The 15893-nt window shown below is 35.5% G+C and overlaps 1 protein-coding gene across 1 annotated transcript in view; it reads right to left on the reverse strand.

Annotated features, from left to right (window-relative positions):
- Nucleotides 1–15893, reverse strand: part of LOC140137057 (MAM and LDL-receptor class A domain-containing protein 2-like) — a 103342-nt gene that overhangs the window by 18706 nt on the left and 68743 nt on the right. The window contains 17 exon segments of the mRNA XM_072158716.1: nt 700–849; nt 1374–1502; nt 2810–2987; nt 3539–3711; nt 4268–4402; nt 5374–5529; nt 5620–5677; nt 6416–6499; nt 8005–8178; nt 8450–8547; nt 9319–9465; nt 10487–10609; nt 11900–11984; nt 12888–13141; nt 13572–13718; nt 14421–14682; nt 15412–15588. Coding sequence (XP_072014817.1) covers nt 700–849; nt 1374–1502; nt 2810–2987; nt 3539–3711; nt 4268–4402; nt 5374–5529; nt 5620–5677; nt 6416–6499; nt 8005–8178; nt 8450–8547; nt 9319–9465; nt 10487–10609; nt 11900–11984; nt 12888–13141; nt 13572–13718; nt 14421–14682; nt 15412–15588 — 2530 coding nt within the window.

The following is a 15893-nucleotide window of genomic DNA, read 5'->3' on the forward strand; positions in this document are numbered from 1 at the left end:
CTAAACCTCAAGTGTTCTTTGCAATATTTTTCAAATTTTATGTCATTAAATGAAAGAGTACACTTATATAATATATCCATATTTCAATGAGCAATGTCCAATTCACTTTAAATTGCAAATCTTGTGCAGAAAGTTACTGTAAATTCAATGAACTATGAAGAGCGCCTACAAATTTATATGATCATGTATCATTCATCCATTTTGGCTGAATAATTTTAGAAAATATGTTTGCAAAAAAATTAAATTTAACTATGCTGGCTCAAGGAAGGCATACAGACTATAGTAGTGAAAGCATTAATTTGAACACTGCTGCAACAAGTATTTTGCGGCTTGTCAGGAAGCTTCAAAATCAAAATCAAAATCAAAGCTAAATCTTCCTCATCCAAATCTGTCCTCTTTTAGGTGTTATTCCATATGCAAGCATTGGGCTGTTCCATATGAAATCTGCAATACCCCTACTGAAGATTTAAGAAACATTATCCACAGAGGGAGTATGTTTTTCAAATGGAATTGGTTAGAGTTAACTCTTTAGAAACCCATACTCATTCTGTTTATGGCTTCCCCTATAATCTCTCACAACTGGAGTGAGCATTTCAAATAACGATTACTCAATTGTCTACTCTTATAGAAACTTATACACCCTCTGTAGAAGACTTTAGCAAAATCCTCCACAGGGGGAGAGTAAAATGGAACACCTACCTGATCCAGACCTGTCCCCATTTGGTCCTGTGTTACCGGTAGGTGTTGATTCCCCTACTGACCAATCAAAATCATCATCAGAGAGCTGTTGCCACTGGCATGATGCTATTGCTTGACCTTGGTCAAAAGTACAGTCACCTGGGTTGTATTCTGAAATTCAAATTCAATTAATATAAAAAGTGTAAAATGTACTGACATTTTTGTTTTGAAAAAAAGTAAAATCCATTTTAATGACAGCATTGGTTATCCTTTCAAAGCATAACAATTATGGAAATTTGAAGGAACAGTTTAAAGGTGAAGGATATTTATATAAATTTCAAATTTATTTCCCAGCTAGCTAATGACTATAATATCAAAAATGTCTTATTTTGTATATTGTTTAATATAAAATGTTGACAAAAAAGGAGAATTCAGCAGTACTAATAAAAATGTGTAATTCCATTCAATTGCATGTTGATGTAGGTGTCTGTATGACTAGACATCGCCAACATTGAATTATCATTATTTTACAATGATCATGATTACGACTCAGCAGACCTTTAAATAGGATTACAAATCAACGTGGTCATTCTTTATACAGGTTACACAGAGTTGGGAAGACATGACACACAGACACAAGGACAGACAGACAGACAGACATACACCCAGAAAGAAAGAAACACAAAAATTCTTACTACAAGAAACTTCATCACTGCCATCAGGACAATCTTCAATGAGGTTACAAACCAAGTTATTCTTCACACAATTATACCCATCACTACACTTGAAATCATCTGGACCACAGTTGATTGGCTTGTCTGCACCTGTACGTAAATGAGTGTGTGGTCTTAAGTTCATATCATCATGGATATAGTGTCTTTTATATTCATGTGTTATTCTCCTAGTGTTATTCAAATGCCCAACAAAGAAAGGAAATGAGTAGGCCTATTGATTATTTACCCTGTATGTACATGACTATGTTCTTAAACTATGACAAGAGTGTATCTTTGTGTTACAAAACATAATACTTAATCACTAACTACTCTGTCATTGGGTATTCCAGTTGAAATCCATACACCTCATATGGAAGACATGACCTTAAATCTCCAATGCAAGGAGTGTGAAGTTCAAACAGAGGTACCTAGCCTGATTGAATGACTCCATTTGAAATTCACACTCCCTGCATTAGGAACGTGGATAATGGATTTCAACTGGAATAGTCTGTTACACTCTTACACAGCTTGGACTTCTGTGCATACTACTATGGGAAAACTATTGAATTGTCACTCATGGGCACTGCCTACATTTCTAGGTGATGGACTAAATTGAAGGGTTAAGTGACATCTTAAACATGATTATTACCTTGTTTGCATATGTGACTAGCATTTAACGTACATTTATGCTGGTAAACAAACAAACCCTCTCCTTAGTGTCTTACCTCTGATTATGATATAACTGTCTGAGCTGGGCAGTAAGTGCTTTTCAGCATGTACAAGTTTTATTTCAGACAATTTTTTATGAATCTTGCTCAGACAGAAAATGGGTTCTGTATAGTTTGATCAGCTCTTAATAGGCAGGAAATGTTAGGCTTTTACCACTACGCCAAAAAGTAGACCCACGTTAAGAGTACTATTAGTTGACCTGTCTGACTTCAATTAATAATTTGTGACGTTTCTGGCGAGATGTCACAAGACAATTCTTAAAATAAAATATTTTGATATTAATCCGCGATGTTATCAGGCCCGCCGATTACGAGCTGATCAAAGTATAGTCTAAATGTTTTGTCATGTTTCTTGTACATCTTTATTTATTGTTGCTTTTTTATATTAATTTTTTAATTATCCAAATACTGGTTTTCATGTCTTGTTTTCTCCATATTTTGTTACAAGTTTGTTAATTTCATCAATCTTGTTTTTCCATGTTTTCATTGACTAATTTGTTATTTCTTATGATACAGGCATGACCTGTATCAACAACATTTTAAATTAAAACAGGAAAAATGTTGGTTATAAGCTAAAATTAAATGAAAACACAGAAGTTTGTGAACAAACAAAACTAGTATACCTGTTTAAAAGGACCATTATTTTCATGCCTGATGATGCTGAACTAAATTATGATTTGTATAACTTACCATAGCCACATTGGTTGGCAAAGTTGACGTCATCTATTGCAACATAACGCAGGGTACCACCAGATGATTGTTTGGCTTGGAATACGATAGCAAAGTTATAATTCTCCCCTATTTGGATAGTTTCGGATAACTGCCATGTGTCTTGTTGGCTGTGTGGGGTCTCATATAATTTCTTCATCTGTTGGCAAGAAAATAGTGTTCAGATTGGAGAAAAAAGTATTATTGATATGAGTACATGCTGAACAAGAAATTTTGGGTTTACATGTAAGTTCTTAATCTATTTTAGAACACAGCACTGTTTCTCAAAGGTAGGTCAATGGTGATCCCATGTTGGAATTGGCCTATACCAGTTGAAATCCTTACATCCCTCATGGAAGACATTTAATCTTCCACACAGGGCATGTGAATTTCAAATGAGGATACCTGAATGGGTGACTCCATTTGAAAATCTAAACCCATGTCCTGTGTGGGAGATTAATAAGGTCAAGACTTCCAAAGTGAATTTTGAGGGAGCCATTTGGTTTACATTCTGTGATTGGGTTTGTTTTCATGGGACCATGGCTGGCTGTTTCATCAATTGCTTCTTTAAAACCATGTTATTTTTCCCTATTTATCACAAGATACAGGTGTACATTAGGGAAGAAGTAAGAGTTAGAGCACCATTTGCATTGCATCACAATTTTCCCGTACCCTATAATAGAGAAACATCCATAAACTTTTTGAGCTTACCCTTCCATCGACTGTCTTAAGTGACACAAGTAGGGAGCTGTCCGAGTTACCATCCATGTAATAGTAGAAGAAAAAGTTGCAGAATTCGGCAGAGTTTTTGTGAGCCAAGGTTGAGAGATATGCTGTACCTGCATTATTATCACCAGTTGTGCTGGCAACATACATGTAATTGCCTGCAATATAGAGGACAAAGTGTGTTTTAAAATACCTTCTGCAATTTCCACCTGCTGATGTGTTAAAATGTATATGTGACCAGCTCCAACCCAGAACAAGTAGCTAGACATGTTTTTGAGTTATCCTTAAAATATGACATTCCCATAATAAAAAATCAAGTTTTGGAATTGTTAATTTCATGGTATTTGGCTGTGGGACTAAGTGGACTTTCAAATCCTTGAAAGTACTTATTAAAAAGAGATTATTTAATCAATAAATAACATTTGAACTATGATAATCCCTATTCAATCCTGTGTAAGGCAGGAAACTAATTGGCCCATTACTCAGAATAGCAATTTTGCAAAAATATCAAGGTATCATTTACAAAATTAACCATATTTTGAAAAATATTGATGCTATTCATATAACTTTGGTATCATTTTAAAGCTTATTGTCTAGTGCTTACATTTTTATTCAAATCATGAAATGTCAAAAATGCGACTTGTTCCTGGTTTTGTCACATATTGGTTTTCTATCAAGAGAGTATTTACATCATTTTAAGGATAGTAAGCTTACCCTGATTTGAGCCTGTTGTGTGATCTGTGGGTGGACCATTGCCTGATCCTGCGTTACCATAGCGCCACTCTATGCCATCTGAATAGGAGTTGAACCAGCCGCACTGGGAGCTATCTTCAAAGTAACAACTATGTCCTATACAAGCATAATGAAAACAAAGCAAAAAGTTAATTATCCCACAAGTTTAATGCATTTCAAAGAACTAAGTCACGGGTTACAAACCTTTATGGAATGCAAGTACATTTCTTAAAAATTAAAATATTCAAAACAAACCAGAGATCTTGATATCTATTTAGGTGCAGTCGAGTCGGAAAACTGACCTCCAAAATTGTACCGAAATTTTATGGGCAAAACTTCCCAATATGTAACAATTATCTAGATTTGCTAAAAAAAGCTTAAGTATTTGCAAATATTTTAAATATTTTGCGAAATAATACAAAGTGAATACATTTTATAGGTTTTGGAGAAAGCATACTTCTCTATGCTGGTTATCTGCTATACCCAGCCTAAAGCCTCCAGCATACTTTCCTGCAGCTTGCCGCTGCGGCAAGCGGCAAGCTTTCAACCAATGACAAGCCTTGATTGTGTCCGTTTGTCTGCAATGCGTATGCGCCACGCTCAGCGGCAAGCGGCAGGGTAGTATGAAACCAGCATTATATTTCAAGATTTTGAACTCACAAGTGATAAACATTTTTGGGTTGGCTGCTTGTCAGGCGGGCAACATCAAGGCAATGAATGATCATATTAATACTGCATTCATTCCAGGGCGCTTAGCATCTTTAACATTTTGGGTGGGCACTTATTTCATTTATTGTTTACATAACTGCATAAAAATAGCCCAAAATATGAATTTCATGTGTAGTTTCATACAAAGTTTCTTGTCATTTGATTGGCCAATTGCTAGTGATTATATCTGCTATTTTTAGCGGCCAGCTGCAAGTGACGCGGAGTGCAATATTTATTTTTCCATAGCATTCACGCTGAGCTACCATAGCAATGCTGACAGACACTCGGTGAAATAAGAACTGGTCCATATTTCAACTCATGAAAATATTCCTACCATTGAACTCACAAACATTCAATAGTTGTATAATAATTTGACCTACCACACTCTATCTCATCAGTTTCATCAGGACAGGTGCGAGCAAAGTTACATCTGTATTCGGCGCATAACATAAGTTGTCTGTATTGCAAGCGTATTCTCCATGTGGACAGTATGGAATACTTGGATCTGATTCTGGGGAGCCAGGAATGTTGCTTCCCTAAGAATAGAAAATATAACAACATACAAAATAAAATATTACTGATCTGTTGTTTGCATTGCAAGCATATCTATCATGTCGACAGAATACTTGAGTCTGGTTTTGTTTGTTTTTTTCCTGTTTCTAGGGAACCAGGTATATTGCTCCTCTAAGAATAGGAAAACATAAAAAATATTTTTAAGTATCAATATTTTGGTCCTTGAAAATGGAAAACAGATAGATGGCTTGCTTATGTGTCAAATTTTTCATTAAGAAATTAAGACATGATAATGGCAGGGCAAAAAAAAAGCATACAATTCCCACCCATTTGGTATGTATCGAAATATAGTTGTAGCAACAACATATAATTATAATGATGATGAGGTAAAGATTGATGAGCTCGAGCAAGCTAGTACATTGCTGTTTTGTTAAAAATTACACCCTGAACAACATGCTACAAAATGAAGGGAACAAATACAGCATCAAATACTACTAAACTGGTAAGTAAATTTACTCTATCATGTATGGATAAGTAAATTCAACTTTACTGTGTACCATTGCCATAGAAAACACCACAATGGCAAATCAATGAAGTTGAATGTGTCACAAAAGTGGTGTACAAAATGTACCAGATTTATTAGAGGATATGCTTGGTTTCTTTCCTCCAGCAAATAATTACATTAGAATGAGAGTACATGCAGAAATTCAATGTGTTTAAGTAAAGAATTAATTTTGTAACATTAACATTAATAGGGTTTTTCCACATGATGTCATGCAATAATCACACTATGTTGTCTGGGAATTCCCAAGACAATAACAGATCTGACTGACTTTGAAGGGAATTCCCATGAAATAGTTTTAAATGTAAACAAAGTAAATGATCAAAATAGACGCATATGACACTTACCATTGAGCACTCAGAAGAGAATGACACATCGTCTATACAAATGTCTCCAAGGCTACTATCACCACGACGTCCTTCAAATACAACCTGAATGAGAGAAAGTACAAGTTTATTGCAAATAATTTTAAAACAAGGTTAAGGTAACAGTCCAGGCTATGGTGTCCATTTCTCTTAAAGCCTTAATGTATGATCTTTTTAAATTTTTAGGCTTTTCTTTTTTCTTCCAAAATGATAATATGCAATCATTATGAAAGTTCCCAATACATTTGGACGCGAAAAACATTGGAAATTTGCTAAGAAACAACATCATAAACTTCACCTCTATCACTCGAAATAATCTCGCACTTTTTGGAATAGGACGGCGAGTGCAGCCTCAGAGTTAGTCTCCTATGCAGCCAATTTTTGTTATGCTCTCTCCACATGTGTGGAGGGAGCGTAACCAAACTAGCTTCGTAAGAGATTAAGACGTGCGATCGTTCCGACATATTATCATAATCTGAACAAATATGATAATATGTCGGACCAACAGAAAATCATCCCGTTTTACTACAAATAGGGTGAGTTTGGTAGTTTGCTCATAGATGTAAGTTGGAACATGTGTAAGTATTACAAATATGCCAAAAAATCTGTTTTTAAATAAATAAAGGTATATTCTGAAAAAAGATCGTACATTAAGGCTTTAAGGTGGTAAAGTATAATAATTCACTTTTGGTGGGAAAGAAAACAAGCAAGGTACATGCAACTTGATGTGGGGAAACAAGTAAAAAACAGACTAGACAATATGCAATGGGGCAAAAACATCAAATGTAGGCACTAGACTTCTAATGCCTACATTTGCTGTTTTTGCCCCCCTGCATATTGTCTAGTCTGTTTTTTACTTGTTTCCCCACATCAAGTTGGTGTACCTTGCTTGATTTCTTTCCTGTTGTTCATATTCAAGGTATCCTCTTGTATCATTTATTGATCCTTGATGTGTTTTGTGTCCTCGTCCGTTAGATTCACCATTACCCACTTTTTCACTTTTGGTGGTCAAGTGGATTACTGGTTACAGTTGAAATCCATAGACCACCTATGAAAGACATGACCTTATCTTCCACACAGGGAGTGTGAATTGCAAATGGAGTTGCCTGAATATATACACCCCTCCCCCCAAACCAAACAAACCAGATCAGCTTCTTTTGACCACAATGCTAGGGACAATCATGTAATAAACTGGGAGGGGGGGCCAACATCATAGATAAAGATACAAATAACAAAACAAGATGGATCAAAGAAGCAATCTGAAGGAAGCTCCTAAACAGAGATGAGGGGCCTACCAACTTTCACATCTATATGATCATGTGTTGCACAAGAACTTTGACACAGGAAATGATGCTATTCTAACTCTTGAGGGTTGCCAGATCAATATCACACAGTACTTCAAACATCAACACTGCTGATGAAGTCAACCGATGGTTCATCAAATGTCCAGAAACGTAACTTTGATTGGTCTTGATATGATGAAATTCTTGATGTTAAGGTTAAATTTATACCAATCAGTTGGGCTGATTGTGTATGGGAACATGTTTAAGTGTATCTATTAAAGCTCTTACCTGGAAGTCTGTTCCTGTATCAGGCAGTTTAATTTCCATTGGATGCCAATAATCACTGTTCTCACTTAACTCATCTAATTTGAATATACCACCCAAAGTTGGAATGTATGATGTACGCTGGTAGACTGCTAGAGAGCCGACATCAGCACCATAGATATGGTACCAGAATCGCACCTGCGAATTGGTGTCAAAAATGTGATTTAGATTAAGTGTCAGGAGAGGGGATCATTAAGTTGATAATAATTTAATCCCTTCTTCATTCATTCAAATGTATCAAGTAGCTGAACATTAATATTTACATATTTACAAGGCTTGTGTCAGATGGCATTGCAGGGGCAGAATCATGTTATAACCACCATACATGCACTGTCCCTTTAGAAAAATAGCTCAGTTTCATAACATAGTACCATTTCAAAAGTAATTTGTTACAGTGTATTGAACTTACAGCACAGAAGTCATTGTTTGCTCTGATTGCCACACTACTAATTCGAGCCAAATCACCAGCTTGACGTGGCCAAGCTGAGTCAAGGTACAGATAATAACCTGAAAATAGTCACAACAAAAATATATTAATTAAATATTTCTAAACAAAATTTTTAATAATACCATTAAGATATGTTCTATATTAAGCTAAAAAAATAGTTATGTTAATGAGCTCATAAACTTAAAATAACATTACCCAGTGTAAAAGTAAACTCAGTTTAAAGGTAAAGCCCCAGCTAGGATATATGCCAAACAATTCCCCCCAAATGACATTTGTTTATGCCAGTGTCTTTCCTAGTCTCCAGTGACAAAAGGGACATAAATGGACATACCGAAAGATTTGAAAAGTATTGTTATAGTCTTCATACATATTCAAATAAAAACAAAATTTTAGAGCAATCAAGAGATCTACACAATGGTACAAACTTTGGATAAAATTGTCAAGAAGGCAGAATAGTTGAAGCATATGGAAAAAAATAACAGACAAAAGTCCCCATGAGAATTCTTGCATATTCATAAGGGCCGATTGTTTGATTGTGCGTTTCTAGCAGATCACGGCAGCATTGCGTACCTTTGTGTTACGTGATCCAGCTTTGTGTGTCTATACATTTACACAATCGACCATAACATTTTACCGTATGAGCATAACAGTTTCCTATGTCGCATACCTTGGAATGATCGGCCTTCATTAACGGTTGATGCTTGGACTTGTGTTTGTTGGCGACTGGTTAGTACCCCTTTAGTTTGTAAGACAAAGCCAATATTTTACCCTTTTGACATATCTCCCCATCTCACTACCCATTTCATTGCAAATTTGTACTCATCACCTACCATTGTATGAATTCACAGAGCGGTCTTTAAGTGGTCCTTTGTTAGCACTGCCTGTACCATCATTCCTTAGAGACCAGTCAAAATCATCGTCATAATCTTGATGCCAAGAGCATAGGTCCACCTCAAAGTCACATCTCATAGATTCATCTGTAGATAATACATTAAAAACTGTTACTAAAGTGACTTTGTTTAATTAATTTTACGAATCTGACTGTTGTTGGTATGTGATCACATGCTTGATAAAGTCTAATGGTACTGTGCTACAGCAAAGTGAATGGTAGAAATTTATTTTCAATATTTTATTCAATTAAAAACATCAACATAATCATCTTGTTCTCTACTTTTTTTGTACATTTCAATTACAATCCTCCTTTGAAGAACAAATGATTAATTGTGTTTTCAATTGATTGAGTGTCGCACAGTTTAAAGAAGAAATAAAACAAACAAGTGATTGTTGCGCAGTTTAAAGAAGAAATAAAACAAACAAACAAGCGATTGAAATGATTGCGCAGTTTAAAGAAGAAATAAAACAAACAAACAAGCGATTGTTGTGCAGTTTAAAGAAGAAATAAAACAAACAAACAAGCGATTGTTGCGCAGTTTAAAGAAGAAATAAAACAAACAAACAAGCGATTGTTGCGCAGTTTAAAGAAGAAATAAAACAAACAAACAAGCGATTGTTGCGCAGTTTAAAGAAGAAATAAAACAAACAAGCAATTGAAATATAAATATGCAAATAATTTAAAGGCACTATCAGAAATGTCTGTGAAAGCATAAAATATTTGAAATTTGTATGAATTTCGATTTTGTTTTTGTTAAAAGAAAGGAAAAAACATGTGCTAAAAATATGGAGCTCCATTCAATTTTGTGTTGCTGTATTGTGTTTTATTGGACAGAAACCTCACACATTGATGGAAATGTCATATTTGATCCATATTAGGTTGCTTGTGGTGTTATCACTTGCAGACTATATACTACTTTACAAAAATGCCCCCAAAATGTGATTTTTATGATTTGTTTATATTTCCTGATTTAACTAATCATTGATATAGTGCTTTTAATTAAGATTCCTATCTTCAGAATTATTTAAGTTATAGTAACACACATTGCTGAAATCAATATAGAATTATGAATATGCAAAATAACTTAATGAATATTCATATCTTACCGCATACAGCCTCATCTGAATTATCATAACAATCATTGCTGAAATCACATACTCTGGATGAGTCCACACAATATAAATTATTGCATTGATATTGTCCTTCTCTGCATTCCTCACCAGTAATTACTAAAAATGAAAATAGAGAAATCAAAGAAAATTATTACTTTCAAATAAAAGATAAAGTAAATCTTTAGCAGGATTTGAACCTGAGACCTTTGCAACCATCCACAGTGCTCACCACAATGCTCTTACCAACTGAGCTGCAAAAGACAATGGCAAGATCATAGTGTAATACTATTTAACTTCTATTTTATCTGTAACTAAATTTCTATCATGAAATTTTTAGAAATGATTCTCAGAGCTGCATCATGAGATCTTTGTAATGAATTTCATATATTTGTAGGGCTTCAAGCCAGATATACGAATAATATAGGCATATTTTAAATGAAAATATAGGACAGCAGAAGTCAAATACAGTGGGTATCAGAGACTGGGGGGAGTCGCACCAGTTAGAGAATAAACGATAGGAATTTTTATTTTGCCTATCCTCTACCGTGTGATAGACGACAGGCAGGTTCAATATTTTGAGTAGTGGATGCCGGCGCAGCCGTATCCACTACGATAAAAATATTGGACCTGCCTGTCGCTCTATCCTGTAGAGGATAGGCAAAATAAAAATTCTATCGTTATTCTCATTCTTAGTCAGTTAAATTATTATTTTAATAACTGTAAACAATTTTTTAAAGCAAAAACTAAGTTACCGTCATAAAAACTCCCCTCATTATAAACTTGTTTACAACTTCACGTATTCTGTTGCGCGTACTTCTACCGCGTTCGCGTATTCCGCACTAGTCTACGCATCCAGCGCGATACATACGCGCACCTCTACACGCGTGTTACGCATTATCAAGACGCATGAAGACGTGGGGTCGTCTACGGCCTGATAGACGGCACCCGAAATCATGCGATTATCCAATCAGAAATGTGTCTACGAACTAGACCACTCCCACTGACTAAGAATACTTCATATTTTGCATGTGTGCATCATATATTGGACAAAAAATAGAGGTCAGTAAAACCTTGCTGCTGACCTGCTTAAAGTTTACAACATTGCCCGTAGTGCACTGAAATTTTTGATTTTATAAACAAATCAGTTGTGCAAGTGAAAACAAATCAGTAATATGTTAATATCTTAAATTTTGAAAACATATGGACTTAAGTAACAATGGGGCTGCTTGAAGCCTTGTATTTGGACCAGCAATTCTACTAGCTGAAACTGGCTCACTTCTTCAGATCATGATGGCTTGCATAGCTAGTACATCAGTACTGAGCCACTAGTGCTATTATCGGCATGAATAGTTTGTAATACCTACTGGCGTGATTGATTTGATAATACTACAAGCCCACAATACTCACATGGTGGTGCGCATCCAAGGAATTTGACATCATCAATAGAGATATCACCAGCATAGGTACTGCCTCTCTTAGCTGTCAAACTCACCTGAAATTGAAAACAAACAAATCCTGTGAAAACTGTGGGCCTTTTTTCTTAATATGTGACACGATCAAGGGAAATGAGTCGGATGTCACTAATATCGATTTTGAGATATTGGCAACGAAAGTGTTAAAATTCTTTTGTTTTATATTGTTTTCAGCAATTGATAAATTGACGTAACTTCGCAACGAAAAGTGATATCAACATGAGGTTTCAGTTTCTGAAAGCTCTAAATGTCTTCTTTAGAAGCATATGCAAAACTCAATTTCGACCAGGGTCGACATGTGACTCATTCCCCTTGATCATGTCACATATTAATTTTTTTTTTAGTGATGAGATACTTTTAATTTGTAACCACTTATTATGGGGGACAATAATTATGGTGATTACGGTATCAAAAGATAATTTTATTTCCATTCAAAGAATAATTATGTATACTAAAATATATAAATTACACTACCAATAGCAAAAAAAAACCCATCACACAAGGAAGCACATGACATATAGGATAAGACTTGCTAGAGCCCCATGGTATGCATAAACCACATAGAACATAAGAGTGATAATCGAGACTTCACAAAACCATGTGGGAAATAGACCAAATTGGATTGTCACACATGGGGAACAAAACTACGTCTAGATTAAAGAGTGTTAAGCACATGGTGAAGGAATTGGAAGATATAGCATTTTCCTGCTTTGGATGTACAGAAACATGGCAATATGTGAGTTCTTATATTTAATTCATTGGAAAACAACAAATACAAATATACTGATTGATGAAGCATCTATAGACTTCAATTTCACAAAGTAAAGCTCTGTTTTCATGACACTATGACACAAATAGGTAAAAAGAATCAATTTGTCCAACAGGAGTTTTGCATATAAATCAAATTTCAACCAAAAACTTACTGAGTATCCCATACCAGGGCCCAACAACACCTCTGCTAACTTCCATTCATCGCCTTGTACACCGCTGACATAAAATACAGTCTGTGTAGCACTGCCTGCTATTGTATTCACTCCTAATGAGCCAACTGCAGACCCTGACATATGGTACCAGAAGCTAAGCTTACAGCTGTCTGTCGTGGCAGAGATGACTGGAGTTTGTAGGGTGGTGGTACTCTTGAAAGTACCAGAGTCAGTCTGAGCAAATACATACCATCCTAAACAACAAAGATGAAGATAGATAAAAATTGTGAAGAGATGTAAGAAGGAAATATATAGGTTAATTCAACAGGTCAAGTAGCAACCCAGCAAACACAAAACGTTTTACAGAAAATGTTTAAATGTCCAGTTTGTTTATAACATGTTTATAATGTTTCTAAAGATATGTTTGCGTTTACTGGGAAGAATATATCAAGTAAGTTGCTTCTGGTTTGTAAAATACTTCAACTTCACTAAATTCAACTAAGATGGTTCATTCCTCTTAGTATCAATATCAATAACTGTGATCATAACTTGAATAATTAGTCTATCAGCCATGCAGTTTTCTCTGCATGGACCAGTACTATTGGCCCCTTGTAAGTAGCACAAGCCAATTGAATCATTTCACAAGATTTTATTGAATCATTAAGTCACATTATGGCATCTTACCTTGTGCTGTGCCACTGCTATGATCATAACTTGGTCTGTAATCTTGTCCACCAGCGGTCACTCCCTGGACACGAGTCCATGAAAAGCCAGCACCACTGGTCACCTGCCAGTTGCATAAACCAATCTCAAAGTCACAAGATGACGACACTGTAAGTAGAAAATCAGGAAAAAACAACATAATATAACATCTACCGTAAACGTTTGCCTAAGGGTGCTATGGGCTCTCTTGACACAAAAGGAATTTTAGACACAAACTAAAAGTGCCCTCCCATAAAAATCTCACCAGCAAATAAGGGCATGTACCCTTAATTCTTGTTGGCGATTTTTAAAGGAGGGAGCTCTCTATTTGTACATGAAATTTACCCCAAGGCAAAGGAACCCAAGGGTGCCATTAGGCGAACGTTTACGGTATGTGTATACAAAGGTGGGAATTGTAAATGTTGTCATCTGGGCATGAAAAGTGATGGAAACAAATTTATTCTAAATCATAGTTCATCATTAACATTCAGATAATGGACTGGCTTTAGAGCATAACACCATTGATCTATCAGCATATTACAATGGGGACATAAAAGCTCAATAGTAGTAACAAAAACATGAATTTGTATGGGTTTTCAATCGATCAATCAATCAATCAATCAATCAATCAATCAATCAATCAATCAATCAATCAATCCATCAATCAAATGGACTGACTTTAGAGCATAACACTCTGGTCGCATTGATCTATCAGCATACTACAATACAGACAAAGCCCAATAGTAACAAAAACATGAACTTTCATGGTTTTCCAATTAATCAATCAACCAACCAACCAACCAGCCAATTAAATCAATCAATCAAACTTACCACAATCAGTTTCATCTGCACCATCACTGCAATCATTCTTAAAATCACACATTGCTGTTTTCTTAATACACTTCTGATTTGCCACACAGTAGAACTCATCAGGTGTACATGCCCCTGGCCCTGGGGTGGTAGTAGGAGGTATTATGGTACCAGGTGGATCAGGGAGACTGCCACTGTATTGGGTACACTCTGGACGCATGCTGACGTCATCTATAGCAATGTCACCATTAGGGGTATTACCAGCAGAGGCTTCTATTACAATCTGTAACAAAGGAAGGGTTGAAATAAAAAATACAAGCGCAGTGATTTATAATGCGCTACGCACAGGTACAACGCCTAGACGTTGATCCACAAGCCTCAGCACACTTTTAAGAGACACACTCGTAACAATAAGGCTTTATTGACTGTTACAGCCATCATGTAAGTTCTTTGCAACTCTTTTTTCAAACTTGTAAGATGATTCTAACAAAGGTGAGGAGGGAAAATACTTATATTTTGGGTTTAGTTTACGATGCCAAAATGTGACACATTCAATGAAAATGACTCTTGAAAATATTCAATTTCAAATTTTTTACATCAATTAATAGCCCTTTTGCTATGTTTTGATGTGAACCCCATGAAAATTGAACCTAAAGAGCACCTCTTTATTTGCCACTAACTCAAAATTAATATTATAATATGTTCCAACTGCAATGACACCTCATGACACCACACTGGATAAATTTGCGAGTGTGAATGCAATAGAGCAAATAAATCTGAAATCAGTACAGCCTTGATTTGTTATGAACTGAATAGAGAACATGTCTAACCAACTCACTGACAGAGGACTCAACCAATCTTGAACAGTTAATAGCAATATTACTCATTCCCCTTGATCACATAACAAACATTTAGCAATCTGCTCAATAAAGTAAGCCTATCCCCTCTAAAAAGCATCTGTTTATCCTGAAATTACACCATCTTATTTCTTCTAAGCGTTCTTTGAACTCACCTGGAATGGTTGACCAGATGGCAGATTGACAACTATATCCGCACGATTCCATGCATCATTTTTAGTACCACTATGATCAAACAAGAATAGATCCCCATAGTTGCTGTCCTTGTATTGTCTGGCGTAGATTCGCAGGTTCCTCACATCATTACCATACATGTGGTAGTACATTGTGAACTGTGAATTGGGAAAATTGTGAGATGGTAGCTCATTAATAATTTATCTGTTGAGCATTACGAAACCTTCTTTTGTAACACAATATTAATTGTAAGTTTTATTAGTTTTGCAATGAGCTATAATCATTCACCTATGTTATCTATAAAAAAAGAGAAAGAGGGAAAGAGAAAATGAGATAAAGAAGATGACAATGAGGTGTGATTGATGATGAAGATGAAGATGAGCATGAGGAGTTGAAGTTAGAAGTTGAAGTTGAGGAAGAGGGTGAAGGGGAAACTAAAGGTGATACCGATGATGATGACAAT

This window comes from Amphiura filiformis, chromosome 17, assembly GCF_039555335.1.
Source record: "Amphiura filiformis chromosome 17, Afil_fr2py, whole genome shotgun sequence".
NCBI lineage: Eukaryota > Metazoa > Echinodermata > Ophiuroidea > Amphilepidida > Amphiuridae > Amphiura > Amphiura filiformis.